Source organism: Athene cunicularia, assembly GCF_003259725.1.
Source record: "Athene cunicularia isolate RWA chromosome Z unlocalized genomic scaffold, athCun1 chrZ_part1, whole genome shotgun sequence".
In the NCBI taxonomy this organism is placed as follows: Eukaryota; Metazoa; Chordata; class Aves; order Strigiformes; family Strigidae; genus Athene; species Athene cunicularia.
Window position 1 is genome coordinate 180,057 of NW_020799142.1, and position 20,272 is coordinate 200,328.

General features: G+C 35.9%; 1 protein-coding gene across 5 annotated transcripts in view; it reads left to right on the plus strand.

The window, feature by feature from the left end:
- LOC113489909 overlaps positions 1–20,272 on the plus strand; it is a 45,845-nt gene that overhangs the window by 23,023 nt on the left and 2,550 nt on the right. For 3 of the 5 annotated variants that reach the window (XM_026865984.1, XM_026865981.1, XM_026865983.1), the window contains 7 exons: positions 1,014–1,124; positions 2,760–2,938; positions 13,100–13,257; positions 14,507–14,549; positions 16,612–16,798; positions 18,686–18,821; positions 19,552–20,073. In XM_026865984.1, coding sequence (XP_026721785.1) covers positions 1,014–1,124; positions 2,760–2,938; positions 13,100–13,257; positions 14,507–14,549; positions 16,612–16,798; positions 18,686–18,821; positions 19,552–19,651 — 914 coding nt within the window. In that variant the 3' untranslated portion in view covers positions 19,652–20,073. Of the gene's footprint in view, positions 1–1,013; positions 1,125–2,759; positions 2,939–5,683; positions 7,005–13,099; positions 13,258–14,506; positions 14,550–16,611; positions 16,799–18,685; positions 18,822–19,551; positions 20,074–20,272 lie in introns of those variants that run through there. The other 2 variants (XM_026865985.1, XM_026865986.1) reach the window with 2 other exon arrangements.

The window sequence follows — 20,272 nt, forward strand, 5'->3', positions numbered from 1 at the left end:
ATGAGATCCTCAAGGCCAGCACAACTCAAAATGTGTTGCCTTTGGCAAATTTGCACATGATTTGTAATACACATGAGGGTGAACCATGGCTTTTTTGTGCCTGTTTATTATTAAGCCTTTACTATTCTCTTCCCTACAACTTCTAAGAAGCCTCAGAAATGCACTGAACAATCACATTTACTGCATAATAAGGTACAAAATCTTTTAAAATATACATTATATATATGGACATGGAACAATATTTTCCAAAACCATTTTTTTCCTGGTACATTAGGATTGCTTAATTATAAAAGAGAAGGAAAAAACAGACTGAGAAATTTGTAACTGGGATTTAAGTAACTGTGTACTGGTGCCCATGAATGAAGGGTATTTATGACTTCTCTAAATTGCCACCATTCCTGGCTGGCATGTGTCTGAGCACTATTTTATTGGAAGTGTATGTACTTTGCAACAATTAATGAATAAATAAAAGGTTGATATATTAACAAATCTGATTCCATCCCTCCTTCACTGACTCTTTGTTAACTCACTATGTTTTTTCCTCCTAAAGACAAAACCCCACAAAATACTATAGCCAAATTCTCTTAACCAGTAAGAGAAACATCAGCACACAAAGCAGTCTTTTGGTCTTAAAGCCAAAGTTCACCAGAATAATAGATTTTTTTTCTACTAACTTTACTGAACGTTGCACCAGGCGTTTGTTTGCACTTTAGGACAAAATCCTCAGATACTGAAATGCCTATTTTCATCTTAAAACATGTAAGTCCTAATGGCAGTTTTAATTAAATTTCTCCACTGTCGGTGAGTATCTAGTGTTGAACCAGTACCTAAACTCTGAAGCTTCATTTACAGATGACTAACCCATTTCTCAGAAAAACTTGCTCCAAGTTGACATCACAAAGGCCCCAGAGCTTGACTGTTGGACAGATACCTGTTTTGCTAGAAAAACTTGATCACATAGACATGCTTGATATCCTAACTCTAAATAAAATGTTGGGTTTTTTTTATTCCAGACAGTGCAGCTGAAGAAGCAGGGCTTCAGGTTGGGGATATTCTGATAGCAGTGAATGGAACTGATGTCACCAGCATGCCACATTCAGAAGCTGCCAATCTGGCAAGAAAAGGTAAACTTGAGATCACAAGAAAATACACAGAGGGGTCAGGATTGCTGTACGATGCTCCAAATACATCCAGAAAAGTTGGTTGATGGATGCAACAGAAATCTTAATTAACAGTTTAATACATTATTATTTAATACAGTACTACTAAAGTCACTTTTATATCTAAACCTTGCCAGGAAAACAGAACAAAAATGGATATACAAAATATTCCCCAAAGAGTACATGTGACAGTAATGCTTTTGTCTCTCCTACCTTAAAGATAGTAAATGAGAAAGTCCTGAAAGTGACTGCAGACACACCAATACCTTATTTAGCCTTATGCTTCCTCAGGAAAGGACTTCACAGCTTGATTCAGTGCACCCAGTAGTTATTTCTGTGTCATAAAGACCTGAAGTCTAGTCAGGAGAGCAGAGAGGTTATTTAATGAAGCATCCTTTTGCAGCACCACAGAAACAAGGAGTTAGTGATATTAACCATACATATTCTTCCCAGACTTGTGATGACTAAAATCAAGTCTAAAATCAAGACCAAAGATACCCATGTTTGCATGCTGAAAGTTAATCTACTGTCATTCTTTTATTCACCCCAGATATCATTTTCACAAGGAAATTCAATCAATTAAAATGCTTTTACAAGATAATGACAAATTTAACTTGACACATACCAAGTTCTTTAATTATAGAGGTGCCATTCACACTGTTATATTTAAGAGTATGTTGAATGTTTTAGTAGATAAATCTCTGATTAGTAAGTATTTTTAACTCCTCAGAGAACATCCCTGGCCTAAATCTTGGCACACAGACAGCATTCCCAAAGTCAAATGTCCTCAAAAGAGAAATCCAGCAAATATTTTGCAAATGAAAATGTGTCATAGTCACATTTCTTAATCCTCTTTAAGGCTTTGCCACCTGCTATATAGTAGTATCTGATATAATCAGAATTTTAGGCCTTAAAGGTCAAAGCCATAGATGTATTGATAGCATCAGCAAATTTTATGAAATTGTACCTCACTGTTGATAATAACACATTTTTAGACAATCATGCAAACTAACATCTCCTTTGAGCACTTACCTTTTGCAAATTATAAGTAAACCCTTTAGCACAGATTAGACTCCAACAGCAAGTCCCCTTGGTGAGAGGCACAGACAACACAAAAGGTCAGTAGACTCCAAGACATGGAAAAGAAAATTCTCAAGAGCATGTGTAAAATAACAGAGACTGAAAGTGCCCCTAAGAAAATTCTCAGAAATTTTTGTATATACCCCAATTTATATATACCCATTTGAGGAATGAAATCCAACCACTTCTCTAAACTGATAAAGTATGTAAGCACTTAAGATGCTGCTTGAAAAAATAGGTCACAAAAATTGTTTTGAGGTGTCTTCAGATAGCTGGCTGCATTACTAGTCCTCAATACAAAATTAGTTTCATTCTTGAATTTTTGTTAAAAGAAGGCCAAATATTGCTTGATTTAATTAATCATTTCCTAGGTTGCTCCTTGCTGCTTCTAGAAGTTACACTGGGAAGTTAAGGGAATGGGAAAGAATAATCCTGCTCCATACTCTATAGGGTTATTAAAAAATATTAACAGATTATAGTTTTGAGATATGTTTTCACATTCTTCATGTCATGTTTTAGGTCCTGATATCCTGACTATGGTGGTGGGATCAGATATCAGCCGTTACCCTAACACCCCTAGACCTACCTGCAGAGGATATTTGCATAAACGAACACAGTCAGCAATACTGAAGGGCTGGAGAAAGAGGTGGTTTGTTCTGAAACATAATGGCTACCTACACTATTACAAACACAAGAAGGTACGGAGAGAGGCTGGTGAGGAAGTAAACCGTGTCCTGAACTACAAAGTGAAGCAGTATTTTACTCAGATTTACAGATAATTATCTTGACTTAGAGTATTTACAAAATAGCACCAGCACTGAAGATGGTTTTGTATGTGGTATATAGAGGAGGCTTGTTGAGTAGTTCTGCCTTCCTATCCTAGTCACAGATAGTAGACACCATTGAGTTATTATGGATTTACATTTAATCTTAGTTCTGATCATCAAGAAATCCATGAATCTAATAGTCTCTAGGAGGCTTTGGATTAAATTGTTTTGGATGTGTAGGAGCTCTGTATTCTGTCTATCATATGTGTTTTCTTAAACAAGCATGATCATGAGACTTCTCTGTGTGTACAAATAAGCCATGGAAAGTACAGAGAGGTATTGGGAAGGCTTATTTCTTCCGAGTAGCATTACTCAGCAGTTCATTCTCTGTCACGCGAGCAGGGGCCTGTATAGTACTTCATACTTCTAAGTAATATATAAGACTTTAAATTCATCTAACAGTAGACATCCAAAAAAGGAGTAAAACAGGAGCTTCATAAAGAGAAATATTTTCTTGGCTTTACCCTGAGGCTCCATTTTTGATATAACATAATTTAAAACCCTCTAGTTATATAATGACTCTTAATGGCCCTAAATCAGTGGCTTTACAGTTAACTCAGCTAAAACCATTTGAGCATTCTACACAGTTATTTGCCACTAAATAAATGAATAAATAAAGACATTGCACTTTAAAAAAGGAGAAGAAAACAAAAAAAAAGTGTGTTTTCCCTTGAAGTGGTTAGCTCTGAGAGTGGACAACACAGGCAGCCAGGCAGCAGGCACAGCTCAGTGGGTGATGCATGTAATTACAAGTTACTAATCCTTCCCCTGTGTAATTTCATGACAAAGTTATTAACTGAGAAAGTTATGCTATAAAATCAAACGAAAATAATTCAAAGACTGTTCAGGGCTTGTTGTGGTAAAACAGCTTGTAAAAAAAGATTCAAGGTCATCCACTTAGCATTCATTTTAACCTGATTTCAAGAAAACTTAGTGAAGCTGAAAAAATTTGCCTTGGTGAGGGATTTATCACTGGAAGAAGCCTACGCAACTTAGAGGGGATCTCCTAGCTAAGTTAGGAACGGCATCAATGGAAATCTAAGCTGGTTAGAAGCAGGTGGAAACATGTTTGTCTCCAATACACAGTTTCAACACATACCGGTGAAATACACCCATGTCCACCCTTAATCAAAAACTACATGAGAACCTGAGCATGGCATCAAGAACTTGAACTCTAAATAGTTTTTATCTTCCCTAACATGGTCACACATCTTTTGGTCAACTCAGCATGTGAAGGACATAGACATATATGTTACACATATACATAGGGAGACATAACAGCACAATTTTGCAAAAAACATTAATATAATCTAAATAAGATGGTGTTAAGGAAGTTCAACCAACAGTAGATCACAGGGAAGTTAATACTTCACTACTAATCCTGAATCTACCTTTATATATTTTTTTCCACTATGTCATTTCTCTCTATTTCATACATTAATCTCCCATTTTTGTATTTCATCTTTTGCTCATTTGTATTATCCTACTTGTTCACTTTTACATGAATCCTAGAGCTATTCCAGTAAAATCCGCACTTGAATTTTTTCCTTTTTAGTTAAAACTAGAAATCAAATTATTTTTACCCAAAAGATGCTGTTGCAATGCTTCCCAAGGTTTGTACTTGGAGGATTGCATGGGTTAGTCTTCATAGTTCAAGATCTCTAATACCCTCAACAATGCATTCCTCCAGATGATCCAAAGCATAGTTTTTCATGGACAATACTGTTAAGACAAAGAAAAGAATTCACATGAGGCACTGCAGTTTGATGTCCACACTGATATTAATCAGAATTTCACCATTTAAGCTTCTTGATCAAAACCAAACACTCTGTGGGAAAAAGACATAGTCTGAAAAGTAATTAAAAATTTTAGAAATAACTTTATCTTCTACAATTGTCTATCTATCTGACATTTTCATCAGAAAAATCTGGGTTTTTTCCATGCGTATACTTACACTAGTCGTCTAATCAGGGTTATGCTGCAGAACCACCAGCTATACAACAAAGCAGTCTGGCTTTCCATCGTCTTTATTTCAATACTGCCTATTCTGGTCTCAAGATAAACACAAACAAACCAATTACACATTAAAAAGATTACAAAAATATAAGAGTATTTGTTTGGAGAGAAGCTTTTATTTTATCCCAGTCAGGTCCTTCATCAAAGTTCTTAAATGTAAAAAAAAAAAAAAAATCTCTAGTCATGTCTTTTAAAAACTTTCAACTTTCCAATCAATTAAATATCTCTGAATATAAAGTGTTAAATTAGACTGAGTATTAGAAGGTGCCCCATAATCCTTCATTCATTAATACTGAATTAAATTTTCTTTTATTTTTTTAACTACCAAGTTTCTTTTTAAACTTATCCTTTCTTCACCAGCTAGCTTTGTCTTATTTACTACACTGAAAAATTAGCTATTTCAATCATACAAACATATGTTTTCATAGTAGGCTCATTAGCCATGGAAAGCATGCATTTGCTTTTGCTTAAAAAGAGTAAATAAATTTAAAGCACCGCATAAACATTTTATAGTAATAATTACTGCTTGTTTTCTTGCATTATCCAGGGCTAGTGCTATTCAACTGCTTTTTAAATTATTTCACACCATTTTTTTGACAGCTACCTGTCTCTCTGTCTCTGGACTCAAAGAATACAATGAAATATTGCAACTGTTCTAGAAACTGAAAGCACAAGGACCTTCTTCACCGCCTTGTGTACTTACAGAGTACTCCAAAAAGTCATTTAGTAAGACAGGAAGAAAGATACTTAAACACAAATACACTTCTTCCCTACCGAGAGATTCAATGCCCAAATGAAGAGGGAGCTCAACTGGACCTGCTGGCACTTCTTTCTTTTGATATATCTATCAGAGCATAAGAAGAACAATACATATAGATGCTGCTCATCCCACTTTGTTTTCTAAGGGAATTACAAACAATGTTCTTAATTTAATACAGAATTTATGTAATGTCAGCTGCATAATTAAGTTGGAAACATTATGTTCCAGGCCTTGACTCACTCAGGAGGAAAAATTTTTCTGCTTAATGGATATAAGATGTTCTTTGTAACAGTTCATTGAAGGCAAGAATAATTCAGGGAGACCAAAATAGTTCGGGATAATCTGCATGTCAGTATCCCACAAATTAACCTATCATCAATTTTCAGATCTTGATTCTGATGTTAAGAACAACAACTTACATTGGTGTAATTCCAGTGACCCCAGCAAGGTCATGACTGATTTCTACCTATGTGAGAAGACAACCAGGCCTTTTATTTATGTCTGAAGAGATGCATATAATGTTTTGTCATGGAGAAAGGAAATAGTGTTTCATCTTCTGCTTTAGTCCATGTTAACAAACACAGAGAGCTACATTTCCTCATAATTGCTACCTACAGGAAGAAATTACACATGTGAACTTTCCTTTTTCTGCCTACATTAAAAGAGATTGATGTTTCTAGAACTTTTTACATATTGACTCACCCATGTAATTGCTGCTATTTCAGACTCATCTCTATACAAACACATATTGGTGAATGACACCTGTTGCAACAGATAGAGTCACTTAGCATACAAGGTCGTTTTGTTTCCCCTCAGACAGATGCTGCCACTGACCTTGACTCTACAATCCATATAAGTAACTAAAACACATTTTCCACCTCAGTGAACATAGCTATATTTGCCACCTCACAGCAAAAATACTGGGCACATTGGGTTAGAACCTTGGTTTGTGTAAATTACTGAGATCATTGGAGATATAATGATTTATAATATTTTTGCTTACCTTAGCAACAGTGGAGTTCTGTTATACAGTCTACAGTTATGATCCCTCATTGCCCAGACCACTGGATCTTCTCAAACATGCTTTTGTGCCAATGATGTGCCAAGTTTTCCTCCTGAAAGAAATATGTTTGGACATTGTGAGAAGACAGATGGACAGTGATGTACTGGTCCTTTCTTTACAGATAGCAGTGTCTGCTCCTCTAAGACTATCTTTTGTTGTTTAGTACAGTAAAGTGACTGCAAAGTCACCACAAAGTGTTTATGGTGAATTCTTCAATGTAGGACCAGTAAGATAGCAAAACTAACCACAGCAGTAGAACATCACCTCAACATCTTAAGTAAGTTCACACAGATCTCTGAGCTGCCATCACCAAGTCACCTTTAGAACCTGGCAGCTAGCTTAGAAACTTTACAATATGCAGCAGCCTTCAGGATAAAAAAATACTACTCTGGTAAATCCATTAAAAAGAAGGAATATAATTCCTGTGACCCAGGAGCAAATAAGGGTTTAAAAGCTGTGAAGCATGCATTCCTCTGTCATGAGGACATACCTGTGAGAGCTAACAGTGTTCTAGGCTTATTAGAAATATTAAATGATAATTAAATGATGGGATTTCCAAACCCACTAGAAATGACAGCCAAAGCCAGAATTTCCTAGTTTCAGTTAATTGTTGCTTTCTTGCTATGTAAGACAGGTCAAAACCACATGTATAGCAAGCAATTTTTATGAGTCATGAAAGAAAAGAAAAAAAGGTAGAGTTGATAAAAATAAAGATTCACAAAAGATCATGTTTGTAACAATGCCCTAGGTTCTCTATGGTTTGTGTATTGCTGTGTTTGTGGGAATGATTCCTGTCCCTTTGCCATAAATAGACCATGGGAAGGAGGACAGTGAGACAGATAGCCAATCTAGTGCCTGAAAAGCAACATATGAAGAGAATATCATTGAGATTATGGCCTAGGAGAAGCTATAAAAGTAACTGGCTTCAAACAGGGAAGTGTTATCAATGTATCTCCCTTGCAGATCTCCTTCCCTGAAATCAGAGACTCATGTATTCTAGTCAAGTCAGCACTGTCTGTCGGGTCCTTATGTTGTCTTTGTCATTTTTTCCATTTCTCTAACTCTCTCAGCTAAAGATTATGTGAAACAACAGTAATCAGGCATAAATGTCTAAGGAGTGTGAGTGTGTCACCAGCATTTTGTATGGAATCAAAGTAGGAAAGTCAAAAGAAGAAACTGTAATAGAAAGGAAGTAGGATCAGTTAAATTGGAAGGAGTAGCTAAATTGGAAATCACTGTTCTGACAGTAGAAAAGAGCATGCTTTAGAGATTCAGACATAGCAAAAAAACTGAACTGTGAATAAAGAGCAAAGTCACCTTGGCGTGTAGCCCAAGTCTCAGAGAAATGGCCTTCATGATAGTTCATGGTTGTAATGCTCTGAAACATGGTGTACGAAAACTGCAACATATACTTGACACTGACAATTAAGTGTTGCTCACATAGTTATACAGTGCTATTTACATTCAGAGGGGTCCATAACCTTCACTTTTTCTCAACAGCAGAATGCTTTCTTCACTGAATATTCTTTAATTAGTAGTGTCTCTATAAAGGAAATTGTTGTTCCTTAGTTGTCTGTATTAGACGATATTTGTGTTTGTAAATCATTCCACTCTCACCCTCTACTTTATTGACAAATTATGGAAACTATTACAATTTGCTATTTCTTTTTATTCCAAGTAAGATTCAACAGCAATATTTACACAGCCTGTATAACCAGCTGGATACCTGTCTTCCATTTACCTTTTATTCACATCAAGACACATCACTTTGTACCCAGGCCTCACAGAACAAGTGAAAGCACTCCCTAAATGCAGAGAGGAAATTTAAATGCAGACTTAGATGTTCCCATTTCTTTCTACAACTGTCTTCTCTGTACATGGAAACAGGGCATTTTACAAAGTGTATTTACAAAAATTTTGTCATTCAGACACAACAGTACATGCTAATGGTTTCTCACATTCACCCTTATAGACTGTTCCCAGTGAAATACAATAGAGAGGGGGAAAAAAATCTTTTATTTTAATTTCTGTGGTATATAATTATTATTATAATTATATAATTATAATTATTAGAGCAAGAAAGAAATCCCATGCCTGCCATGCATTGACCCTTCACATCATTTCAATCTATGACAAACATTCAGTCCTTTGTGCTCTTGAGCAAGCCTATGTGTTCATCACTAAGCCTAAGCACTTTATACAAAAGGCTTAGCTATAAATAGATCTAGGTCTGAGCCATTGCTCATAAAGATACCACTTCTATTTGTTCTTAATTCTTGCTTGGAGCTTTATCATCATAGTCTATGAGCTGCCACATTATTTAGAACTGGTGTACAATTTGATTTGTTCTATATGTTTTCCACTACACCAATAGCTCCAGGATATAATTTTCAATTTACATTTAAGGAACTACTGAATCAAAGGTTTCCAATACTTCCATTGTATAGTTTCTATTAATAAATAAGAAATAATGCTGGCTGATATGATAATCAAGTTAATTTTGGCCTACTAACAGATTGCATAACCTGACCCAGAGAAAGTTTCATAATCAGTTATATAATTTGACCTGATTCAGGCTGTTCAAAATTTTGACATAATCAATAGTTCTTCCTGGGAAGCTTGGTCCTATAAATTTCATTACCTTTTGTGCAATAAATTGCAGAAAATTACTCAACATCAACGAAATAATCAACTGGAATGTGAAGATTAATCATATCACGAGACCACTTGATTGTACTTAGTCTGATAGCCAATACAGTTAGGTGCAGGATAATTAAGTTATTCAAATCAGAGGAGCTTTTACATCTTTTTCCCCCATTGTCTTGCACTTCAGTATGTTTCCACGCTCTCCAGTTTAGATGTACATTGCTTAAAACAAAAAAATAAACTAACTCAGCTCTCCTGGAGAAAAATGCCACACAAATATTTGAGGAAAGGAAAAAGATGTAGATTTAAAAGACTTCCTCTCTCCTCTACACCAGTGTGTCCAGCTCAAAGAAGAAATGCAAACGAGGTCTAGCTATAATTTCCTAAATATCCAAACAATGATCCTACCACTAAGCCCGGTAATTAAAAAGAAGACGCAGAGAGGGGAAGAGATACTACTAAGTAAGCAACACCAGTAGTTGTGAGCAAGAAGCTGTTCAGAGAAAACCAGAAAATAACAGATGGTGAAAATGCTGCAAGCCTGAGCCATGGAGAGTTGTGGCCATGTCAGCTGTCAAAGTCAGGCAAATGAGAAATAAGAAGCAAAAAGAAAAGAGTGTTCATTTTCCTGTCTAGTTTAAGAACACAAGGGCACATCCAGCAAGATATTTTGAAAGACAAAAGTAAAAAATTTAATCATGCTACTACTGACCTGAAACCAGTCTGAACAAGTTACCTGGGGCAACTGCTTTAACATTTTCCACTGCCAGTCTTTGTACTTTCCAGAACTACTCGGTTTTCACATTGTGATTTACATTTTTTTCTATTATTTCTTCTAGAATTTGATCTTCTTTTCTGTAAAGATACTTTTACTCCATCTTCCTAGTACATGCAGTCTCTCATGTAGCTTAGTTTTAGTCTCTTTTCATAGTTATTCCTTTTGTTGATTTTGATTTATTTCACTGCAAATAGTATGAAATGTTCATATGTCTTTTCAGCTTCTCCTTTCTAATAGACAAAGAATCTTAACAAGAATAACAAGTATAACTCTGCTCAAAATCTTTGAACACAGTGAATCATTCAGGAAATTCTGTGAATTCATTTCTTTTCTGGAAGTATTTACACCAAATTAAATAGGGGTCATTTGTGAACCTTTGCAGTATACATACACTACCATAATGACCATTTCATACAATAAAGCAAGGAGATGTCTACTTTCTATTCTTATTTCTCCTTTATTTCTCTCTCATAGTTATGTATTGTTTAATATTTTCTTCTTTTTCTTTTTCTATTTTTTTTTTTTTTCAGAAACATTTCCCCTAAAACTCAGGCCACCTAAGATAACTAGCAGCAAGGGAAGGGTTACTTCAGATGTTTCTATTATTCTTAGAACAGCATTAACCAAAGTAGCATAAGCTTTCTGCCTTCTACCCAAGCAACTCCATCCATGTTAGATACTGCAGACTGCCAAGAATCCATGAAATAGCTGATATCAACCTTGAGAGAAAAAAAAAAAAAAACTTTCTTAAGTGCAGAATGGGACAGTAGTAGCTAAAATCTGAGTTAGTTCATTTAAAATCTGTATTACATGTATCATCAACTCAAACAGCATCACACAGTTATATATTAGGTTCTACAGTGGCAGTATCATCAGTATGTTACTCACCAGTCACAGGCAAAAGATGTTACTTTTATAATTTTTTTTTTTTTCAGCAATATACCTTTAGCACTTTTTGTAACAGAGAGATATTTGTCAAAAGAATTCTCTCAAGACATATTCATGAAAGCCATATGAGTGAAAAGAAATGCCCCTTACTGGTTTATCAGAATTAGGGGAGCATGACTGCTTGTTAGTGAATGAAGGACATTTGGTCTCACTTTGAATGCCTTGTATCCATTTTAATCCTTTCCTAACTGTATTCCTTTGAAATGGAGTAGACATAAATCATTCTTGATGCCACAGAGCTCTATCTGCATTTATTCTAGACAGCACAGAAAGTGTTTAGAAAAGGAGTTTATAGGGATGTGCAATCATAGTGGTCACACAGCCACTTCAGTATCTGCCTTGGACATGATCCTGCTGAGTAACCCTTCATCAACCTAGCACTTTTTGTTCTTATTACACTAGAAATGAGATTTGGAACCTGAATACATATTTTGGTTATGCTGTCTTTGCAAAGTAGTTTTGTGTCTGAAGACATTATAGGTAAAGCACGTCACACAGCACTGTCAACTTTCAGGATTGTCTTCATCTTCTGTACTGACTTTAGTTTGGCATTTAAAAAAAAAAAAAGGAAAGAAGAAGAAAGCGAAAGAACCTAGGAAATTAATTCATAAAGGTTTTTTTACAATGGTTTTCAGTATTAGGGGTTATTTTGTTCCTAACAAAGATTCATGTATAACAAAGGTATAATTACATGTGCAATTGAGCATACAAAGAAGTATTTAACTAATGGTCACAGGTGCATATTTGGTTAATATATATTTATTTTTAGAATAATATAAAAATTACACAGAGCCCTTACAATTCAGCTCCTACTCACAACATTTAATTAACTCCCAGTAATCAACTATATTTATTCTAAGAGACTCCACCATTTTACCAGTGGCACTAATGCTCTTCCTGTGTCCCATCATTAACTCATGTTTTGTTGCTGCCAAACCTGATGCAACTGTTAGAGCTCCAGTCATAGGTCTTCAAGCTCTCTAATAATCTTCAAGCAAGAGAGCTAACTATTGTTTAAAACACAGCTAGAGTTCACTGTCCAGATGTGCGCACCTTTGTTTTAAGACATATACCTGAGGGAAGCCAGAGCGGGGAAAGTGGGGGGAGGAACAGCTTCAACTGCCTTCTTACATTAAGGAGCTTAATGGCTTCTTATAACTAACCACATAGATGTTTACAATGCCCTTCAGTCTGAAAGAACTTTTACTAAATCAGGAATAATATGATACAAAATGTTTTGAAATGCTTTCCACTGAAAGTTGTTTGAAATGAAAGGGAAGAGTTATGAGCGTAAATGATATTTAGGTCAACTCTGCAAAGGAACTGAAATCCAGCCTTTTAAGTTATGTTCACTGGTTTCTTAATGTAAGCCTTTGTTCCCTCTATTAGCACATACAAAGTGAAGTTTTCAGCATAAACCCAGACTGCAAGCAGCACTGCTTAGTAGGGCCTCATGCTCCCAGATTCTTCAACTCACTTTGAAAATCCCACTCTCATTTACACTCTCAAAAGTTGGAATATTTATTTTGCTATTGCTAGGAATTAAATACCTAGCAATGTTTCCAGATGCAGATATGACTTCTGATGAACCAAAACCAATTAAGAGATTAAAAATAGAGATACAAATTTAGATGGTGCTTGACTAGTTTATCTTTTGTGACTACACTCTATTTTCTGGGGCTACTGATCATGATGGTTCAAAAACGTAAGAGCTTATCACCAGCTTCTATATCTTTGAATATTCCCTGAGTTTATCCCCATCTTACAGGGACTGGTTTCATGTTAGTTCTGAACTTTGGCACTCCTTTCCTCTAATTGCAGGATGAAGGGAAGTGCAGACCCCTGGAAGTTACAAAGCTGGAAGGAGCGGAAATTGGTGTTGACACCAGTCTGGGTAAACCATTTGTTTTTAAATGCGTACCTCAAACTGGAAACAGGATTTTCTACTTCTGTGCAACTTCCAACCAAGAAATGAAGAGGTAAGTGATCTTCCATTTTACAAGGTCAGTAGTGTTATTCCAGTTTAGAGAGGGAGTCTGAATTTTTGGAGGATGTTCACAATACCTGCCTTGATCAGTAGGAAGAAAAAAAAAAGACAGCTACTTATGGGAAGATGGTGTTCCTTATTTTCATTTACAGAAGTTTCAAAAATTATTTTTCAGCTTTTTTTTAATGAGAATTTTTTTCATAAAGTCTTCAGTGATCATTCTTTGCTCAAGATTCCCCTGAATTCTTTATGTATCTCCAGAAAATAATCTTCACCCATATTCTCATGCCTTGTCCCACATGGTTATATCAAATGGAAGTGTAAATCTTCCTGTGGATGTAAACTTGCTTATTGGTCATTTCACATAAATGATTTCTTTTCTGCCCAGCAAGGACAGTGCTAGTAATAATAAATATAATCCCATTTTCCATTTCCTTTACTGTCATTCTGTTATATTATCATTTTAGTATTTTAAAATGCAAGTATGCCACAAAGGCATACTGGTTGTGATAAGAGGCAATGAGTTTGCGTTTGACTCAGAGTTAAATTTTTAAAATATTATTCTTGCATTTCCCAAAGACTATAGCTGACAAAACAGACTAAAATCAACCAAAATGCAAGTAAAAACTCCTTCGACTTTAATTTCAAAATGTACTAAAATATAATCTTATTTTCCTTTTTGTTTTATTGTGAATGATCAGAATAGAAAGCTGTGAAGTGGGGTGACATTGGGTATTCATCCACTCATTTTTGTATGACATCTTATCACATAGCATAGCAGCAACATTTGTAATACCAGAGCATTTTCCACTTCTAAATTCTATATCATACATAGTGCATAAAATATTGCCAACTAATAACTTGCTTTATTCTGTAGTCTCCAATTTCAGGACTCTTTATATTTCCTACAAATTCCTTATCTACATTATAACAAAGACACAAGAAGAGTGATCATTTAACCTGACATGTTGAACCATATTCAAAATATATAGATTCTCTTGTTTGCAATATTATCTGAACTTGTTACAGTGTGTAACAAAGCAAGCTTCGAAACATTTTTCTGAGTTAGCAGTGTTTATTTAGATTTAATCCACTACTTTTCTATTTTGAGGCCTTGAATGGGTCCTGAAAATTGCTTATACTTTAGATGCTGTCTTTGTCAGCAATAGTTAAAAGAGGCAGTGAAGCACATTTATTCTACTTACCACACTAAGCTATTCTCATTTTTTGTCATATCATAGATGGCTGGAGGCTATGGATAAAGCAGTGCATCCTGTCCATCAGGTAATGCTTTATTTATATGAGAAGCATATATATACCAGATTGTGCAGAAGACTGAGAGACAGTAGATATATTTGTATATGGTCAAATGCAGATAGTAATGTGGAAGCTGCATACTTTTTTCTTCTGGGCTGCTGGGTCATGAGTCAGCTTCAATTTTAAAGCCATATATGGACATTATTGTGTAAATATGCTTTGCTGCCATATAGTGAAATGAATCAAAATGTTCCCTTTTCAGGTATCAGCTGCTTTAAGCTGGTTCAGAAATGTAACCTAAAATGAAGGTATTGGTAAGGGAGGAAGGGGAGAGATGATACAACCACATGTTCTGCCCTAGGTAATACTATTTGGAGTAGAGGGAGAGAAGGGCTGTGTATTCTTAAATACGCCCTGCAATTCTGCCTTGGTTACAAGCTACTTTTTTGTGACAAAATATTAGAAAGAGGAGGAGGGGGTGGGGGGTGGGGACTGCTCAGTTCTTCTTTTCCATATTTTCAGAGATGAAGAAAGAAAGTTAGGTGATCAGCTTTGACTTACCTCCCTATCTCTTTATACAGCAGTCTCTGTTGGCCCCTATAGCTGGGAGAAACATAGCCATAACTGATCTTAAGCTGCTACAGAGACCTTGCTCAGCCCAACATAATTTACTATGAATAGTCCCTGGCTGACCCCTGAACTGGGAACTGTAAAGCTCATTTTAGTACTTCCAGGGTTGTAACCATATGGGTCAAGTCCACTTTAGCCTGCTCTTTCCTGGCTCCCATGATTCTTATTCTTTCCTCTGTGCTACTGCATCTTATTTTTGACTGCTTTATCTTTTTTAGTTTTGTCTTTGAGCAAACTATCCTTTTCTGAAAGCAATATTTCATTTACTATGTCATTTTCATTGCCTAACTCCTGCCTTCTAACTGGACTTTCCATTCAACTGAATAGAAAAGGTTTATATTTTCCTACTTTTCTTTTTGTTATTTTTTTACAATAGCTAGTGTGTTACAGTAGGGTTCACAACACAGTGATTTAACAGACCAATATATTGATACTATGTCATCTTAATGAATCTACAAATACAAATATTTTATGAATACAGTTACTATTATAGAAGGCCTCTTCTGAACTTTCCTGCAGTAAGTCTCAGCAGGTTTCCCATTCATAACAAAGTATACAACTAGCTATATTGTGCCAGGTCTTTTTTCCGTCATTGCCTTCTCAAGGATACTAAAGAAATATAAATAAATGCAAAAGAAAACCCCCATGGAAACAAACATTTTGCTACTGATACTGCCTACATTCTCTCCATGGATTTCAAATGACAAGGCACTGGTTGATGTAGAATCTGAAACATGTATTACAGATAAGCAAAACACACTAGGAGAGGCTGAGTTCCTAACAACTGTCAGATTTAAAGAAAAATAAATGCTTTAATCTCACGTTATGACAACTTCGTCTTATTAAACAACAGTTTATTTTTTCCTGATTCTTTTATCATACAAATAGCCCATACAAGGGCAGTGTTTCATGGGTTGAGCTTTTTCTTCACCTTTAAATGACAATAGGATAATTTGAGTAATGAAAAAGATTCTGCTTTACAGAAAGGGATGGGAAGGCATCTGTAAACATTTTGTGTGTGGTGCTTCCATCCAAGTCTGAGTGCTGTATTCTGGCCTCAGACACCACCACATGTTCTCTGAAACCCAGAGGGTAGATGATGAACCTTGTCTTGCCAGATTACACACAGTAAAGACTGCTGAAGTTAATCAGCAAGACATTTTTTTTTAAAAAAAGCTTCTTCATACAGCTTTGAAATAATACTGTCTATACCAGCAAAATTGTACTGAAAACCAAAATAGATTGCAGAAAAGACAAGTTAGTATTGTAAGAAGAAAGTAGAAATTTGTCACTATTCGCCATGAAATATAGGTTTTTCTAATTGTATTTTCAGTGTTGACTTTTCAAATTCATGATGAAAAGTAGTTTCCTACAAGGGACTAGAGCTTGTGTCTTTTCATACTAGTAGGTCTTCCTTAATTTCTTATGAGAACTTTTCATTTATACACTTACTTTACAGAACCACGTGTGGGTAGATGTCACACTGCATAACACTACACTTCCACCCTTGGCTATCAAAAACCCAGAGTGCCTGGGGCTTCTCCACCAGCTGGACAGAAGCAAGGACATCTGGATTCAGCACTACTGCATTCTGAAGGATGGCTGTTTGTACTTTTATGCCACTCTCCGGTCTACACCTGCCCAGGGTAGGGATGGCTGCTGGATTTTAACTGATTATTAAAGCAGAAATGTTCTGCAGTTCACAAATAGAACTTTTACCATTAATGAGTTTCTTACCAGCAAACTCACCCTGTTCTGTGAAGGTGAGTGAAGTAAGAGCAGAATCAGTCTGTTTTCATAAAATAGCCACTTTGTTCCCCTCCTTTCCTTTTCCTTCCATGGTTTGAATTTTTTTCTCTGGAATGGACCTAGTCAGTATCTGTACACATTACCTCAGGAACAAGTATCAGCTACAACATCCACCCTTCCAAAGGACTTTAAAGTGGCTTAAGTCAATGACACGTATGGGAGTCTGCTGAAAGCTGTTGACTCCTGCATGTTAGTTAGCATCCTCGGAGGGAAGGACATCATAAACTCAGACTGAGTTCTCTGTCACTAGCAGGTTTTAACATGATCTTGACAAAACTAGTCCACCCTACAGGCAGTATGTCCCTACTCCAGCAGAAACTGATGCTCCAGGGTGTGGCCATGGTCATTTGCAGCAAAAGCTTCCATCTAGCAGCTCTCCCCATACCAGAAGAGTGTGGTTACTCTCTGAAAGCAGCAAACATGAGGTTACCAGGGTCAACTGCAAGCAGAGAAGCTGAGTTTCAAGCACTGAGGAGAGCATTCAAGCACAACTCTATGGAAGTCAGTATTTTTAAAAAGTGCCCCAGGGAGAGGGGTAAGTCAGGACCTGCAAATGCTCTCTTCCTGTGCTAAGGAAGTTAGCAGTTAGAAGAATCAGAAAGAAAATGCTGTCATACCTATGCTTACTAGCCAGCTTTCAGGTCAAAAGAAAAAACTGTTTTCTTAAGGTTTATGGTATTTGCCACATGGTCAGGCAAGAGGTATTCCACTTTATAGTCTACACCTTCTACATAGCACTTTTCATCTGTCAAAGGTCATACATCTGATATTCTCTGCATGAAAATGAAGCTAAGATTTGCCCAGAGCTAAGCAATGAATTAGTGGAAAGGCAAAAATAAGTCTTGTGTGTTGATGACACCCATGCCTATGCTCCTACTGCTAAATGTTACCCTGGTATTTAAATATCCTACTATGTACTATGTACATATTCTTGTACAGAGTATGGGTTTTGCTTTTGTTATTGCAACTGCTTTTTCCAACTTCCCTACAGATTCTCACACCGCCATATCATTCTCAATGTTATAGCATTAATTTGATGCTCTTGTCACTAAATGTGAGACTCCCCCAAAAAATACAGACCCTGAAGACAATAATGGCAACATTCAACTGCAGTTAATAGCTCCACAGGTATTTTTGGCTATTCACCATGTATGTATAAAGTGAACACATTGTTGCAGTGAAATGAGGTCTGGGAAAAAAAATAATCTAAACAACTAAAATCAAAATGTCTTGAAGAAGAAATTCCATCTAATACTTTTCCTTCACAGCTGGCTAGTGTGGCCTGCAATGATGTTCCAGTTACTAATGGCAGCAAGGGAACCAGTGATGGCTCTAGGATTTTTTTAATGTTGAAATTCATATCCCTTAAGATTTAAAGGAAAGAAAAATATCAAAAGAAAAATTTTTTGTCACATCTTAATTAATGAAAAGCAAAATATATACTGCCTATATTTATAATATATATTATATATATACACTGCTGATCATTTGCTAGACTGGAAGCATGTTTTACACTTCTTTCAAATCGATTTTTAGAAAAAAAACACCAAATTTTCACATTTTTAAATACTCTACATGTAAATTCTTTACAACCCTGTTGAAACATCCAACAGAAGGCACCTGAAAATCCAACTTGCAAGAATTGTTTGTATGCTTGTAATTGGCAATAATTTCATAAATGGTATCTGCAATATAAGTGATGCATGCTATTTTATTCTGTCCAGGTGGCCTTTACCTACAGGGGTATGTTGTGAGTGAGCAGCCTCTGGGCTCCAAGAAATCTGTAATTGAACTCAAACCTCCATCTGAAGAATTTAAAACTTTCTACTTAAGTGCAGAGAATGTAAATGAAAACAAAAGGTAAATCAAACTTTTTTTAAAGTTTTATTTGCCACACTTCAGGAGTGCAGGAACACTATAGCTTGGGAAGATTTAGTGACAACTTTTCATTCTGTTTTCATTTGTTCCCTCAGATTTCCTTTTAATTGTGACTTTAGTCAACTTTTTGCAGTACAAAATGTTGGCACAAGTGAGTCATCAGTTCTGCTATTGTCAGTGCTGGAACTACAGCAAGGCTGGCTTGCAGAGCTTGATAAAGAAACCTGGATAAAGTGCCTTTCATAATGATATGTGTGTGACTACACTAAGCAGAAATGCTACGATACCTCTCATTAGAGACAATGGAAAGTATATCCTCATTCCCAAGAATGACTGACTTCCAACAACAGCCATTAGAATTAAAAAAGAAAATTGGCCTATGAAATCAAGTTTGGGGTGAATTCCCTCATCATAAACAGCCAAATTCCACTGCTGTGAGTAGGAGTTCTTATCTAAAGCCTAATAATTACATGATTTGGCTTTTGATTTAATGAACAAAGGACAAAGCTTTTCTGTATGTTGGAAACCGGTGTTAAGATTTGGTTTTATAGTCAACTCCTGTATCTCCTGCCTTTCTCCAATCCATTTACTATAAGCATAGATAGTAATACAGCTATACAAAAACTGTTTATAAAAAGCATATTTCAAATAATATAAAAACGCATGCATAAAACTTGATCAGGGACAGTTGTTGGTCTTTCATTTCTTCTAGGTGGATTACAGCTTTGAAAGCTTCAATTAATAAATGGTTACCCCTACACCAGGCAATCCAAGATTTCATGAACAGACCACAGGAGGAGACAAGGATGTGAGAAGAAAGCTAATTTTTTCCCCTCAACTTCTGTTTTCCTTTAAAAATTCCATGCTATGTCTTATGATTCATCTCAAAAAATGCTCTAGCAGCAGGTAATCTTGAGCATTGCTATACATTCACAACTATTCTAAATGTTAGTAAATAAACATAATATTGCCTTCTTTGTGACACTCTTTATTTTGTGTTTCTGCTTCAACTCAGACCATACATAAAAGCCTGCTTTACAGCAGTGAACTGATATCAACATTTATCTGACGCAGGCACAAGAGAAAGCACTGTATTTCAAGATATCTTTTGTACTTCCCAATGTTTTATATCTGCACCTTTTTTTGCAAATACACCCTTAGCAAAGACTTCTGCTTTACCATCAAGAAGTTTCATATATGGGTTTGCCTTTAAGTTTCTAGGTGGTGTGGGGCTGTTTTGCCAATTATTAGGCCTAGCATAAAGGACACAGCCAGCATAAAGATAAACCAATAACCAAATTGTCTTTGATACAAAAAGGTCAGTACATGGGTGAGCACTGGAGTTATACAAACAAGTCAGTCAGATTGTACATAATTGACATCAGTCCCACTGACCCCAATAACAACACAACAATGGGCAGAACAAATGGTGA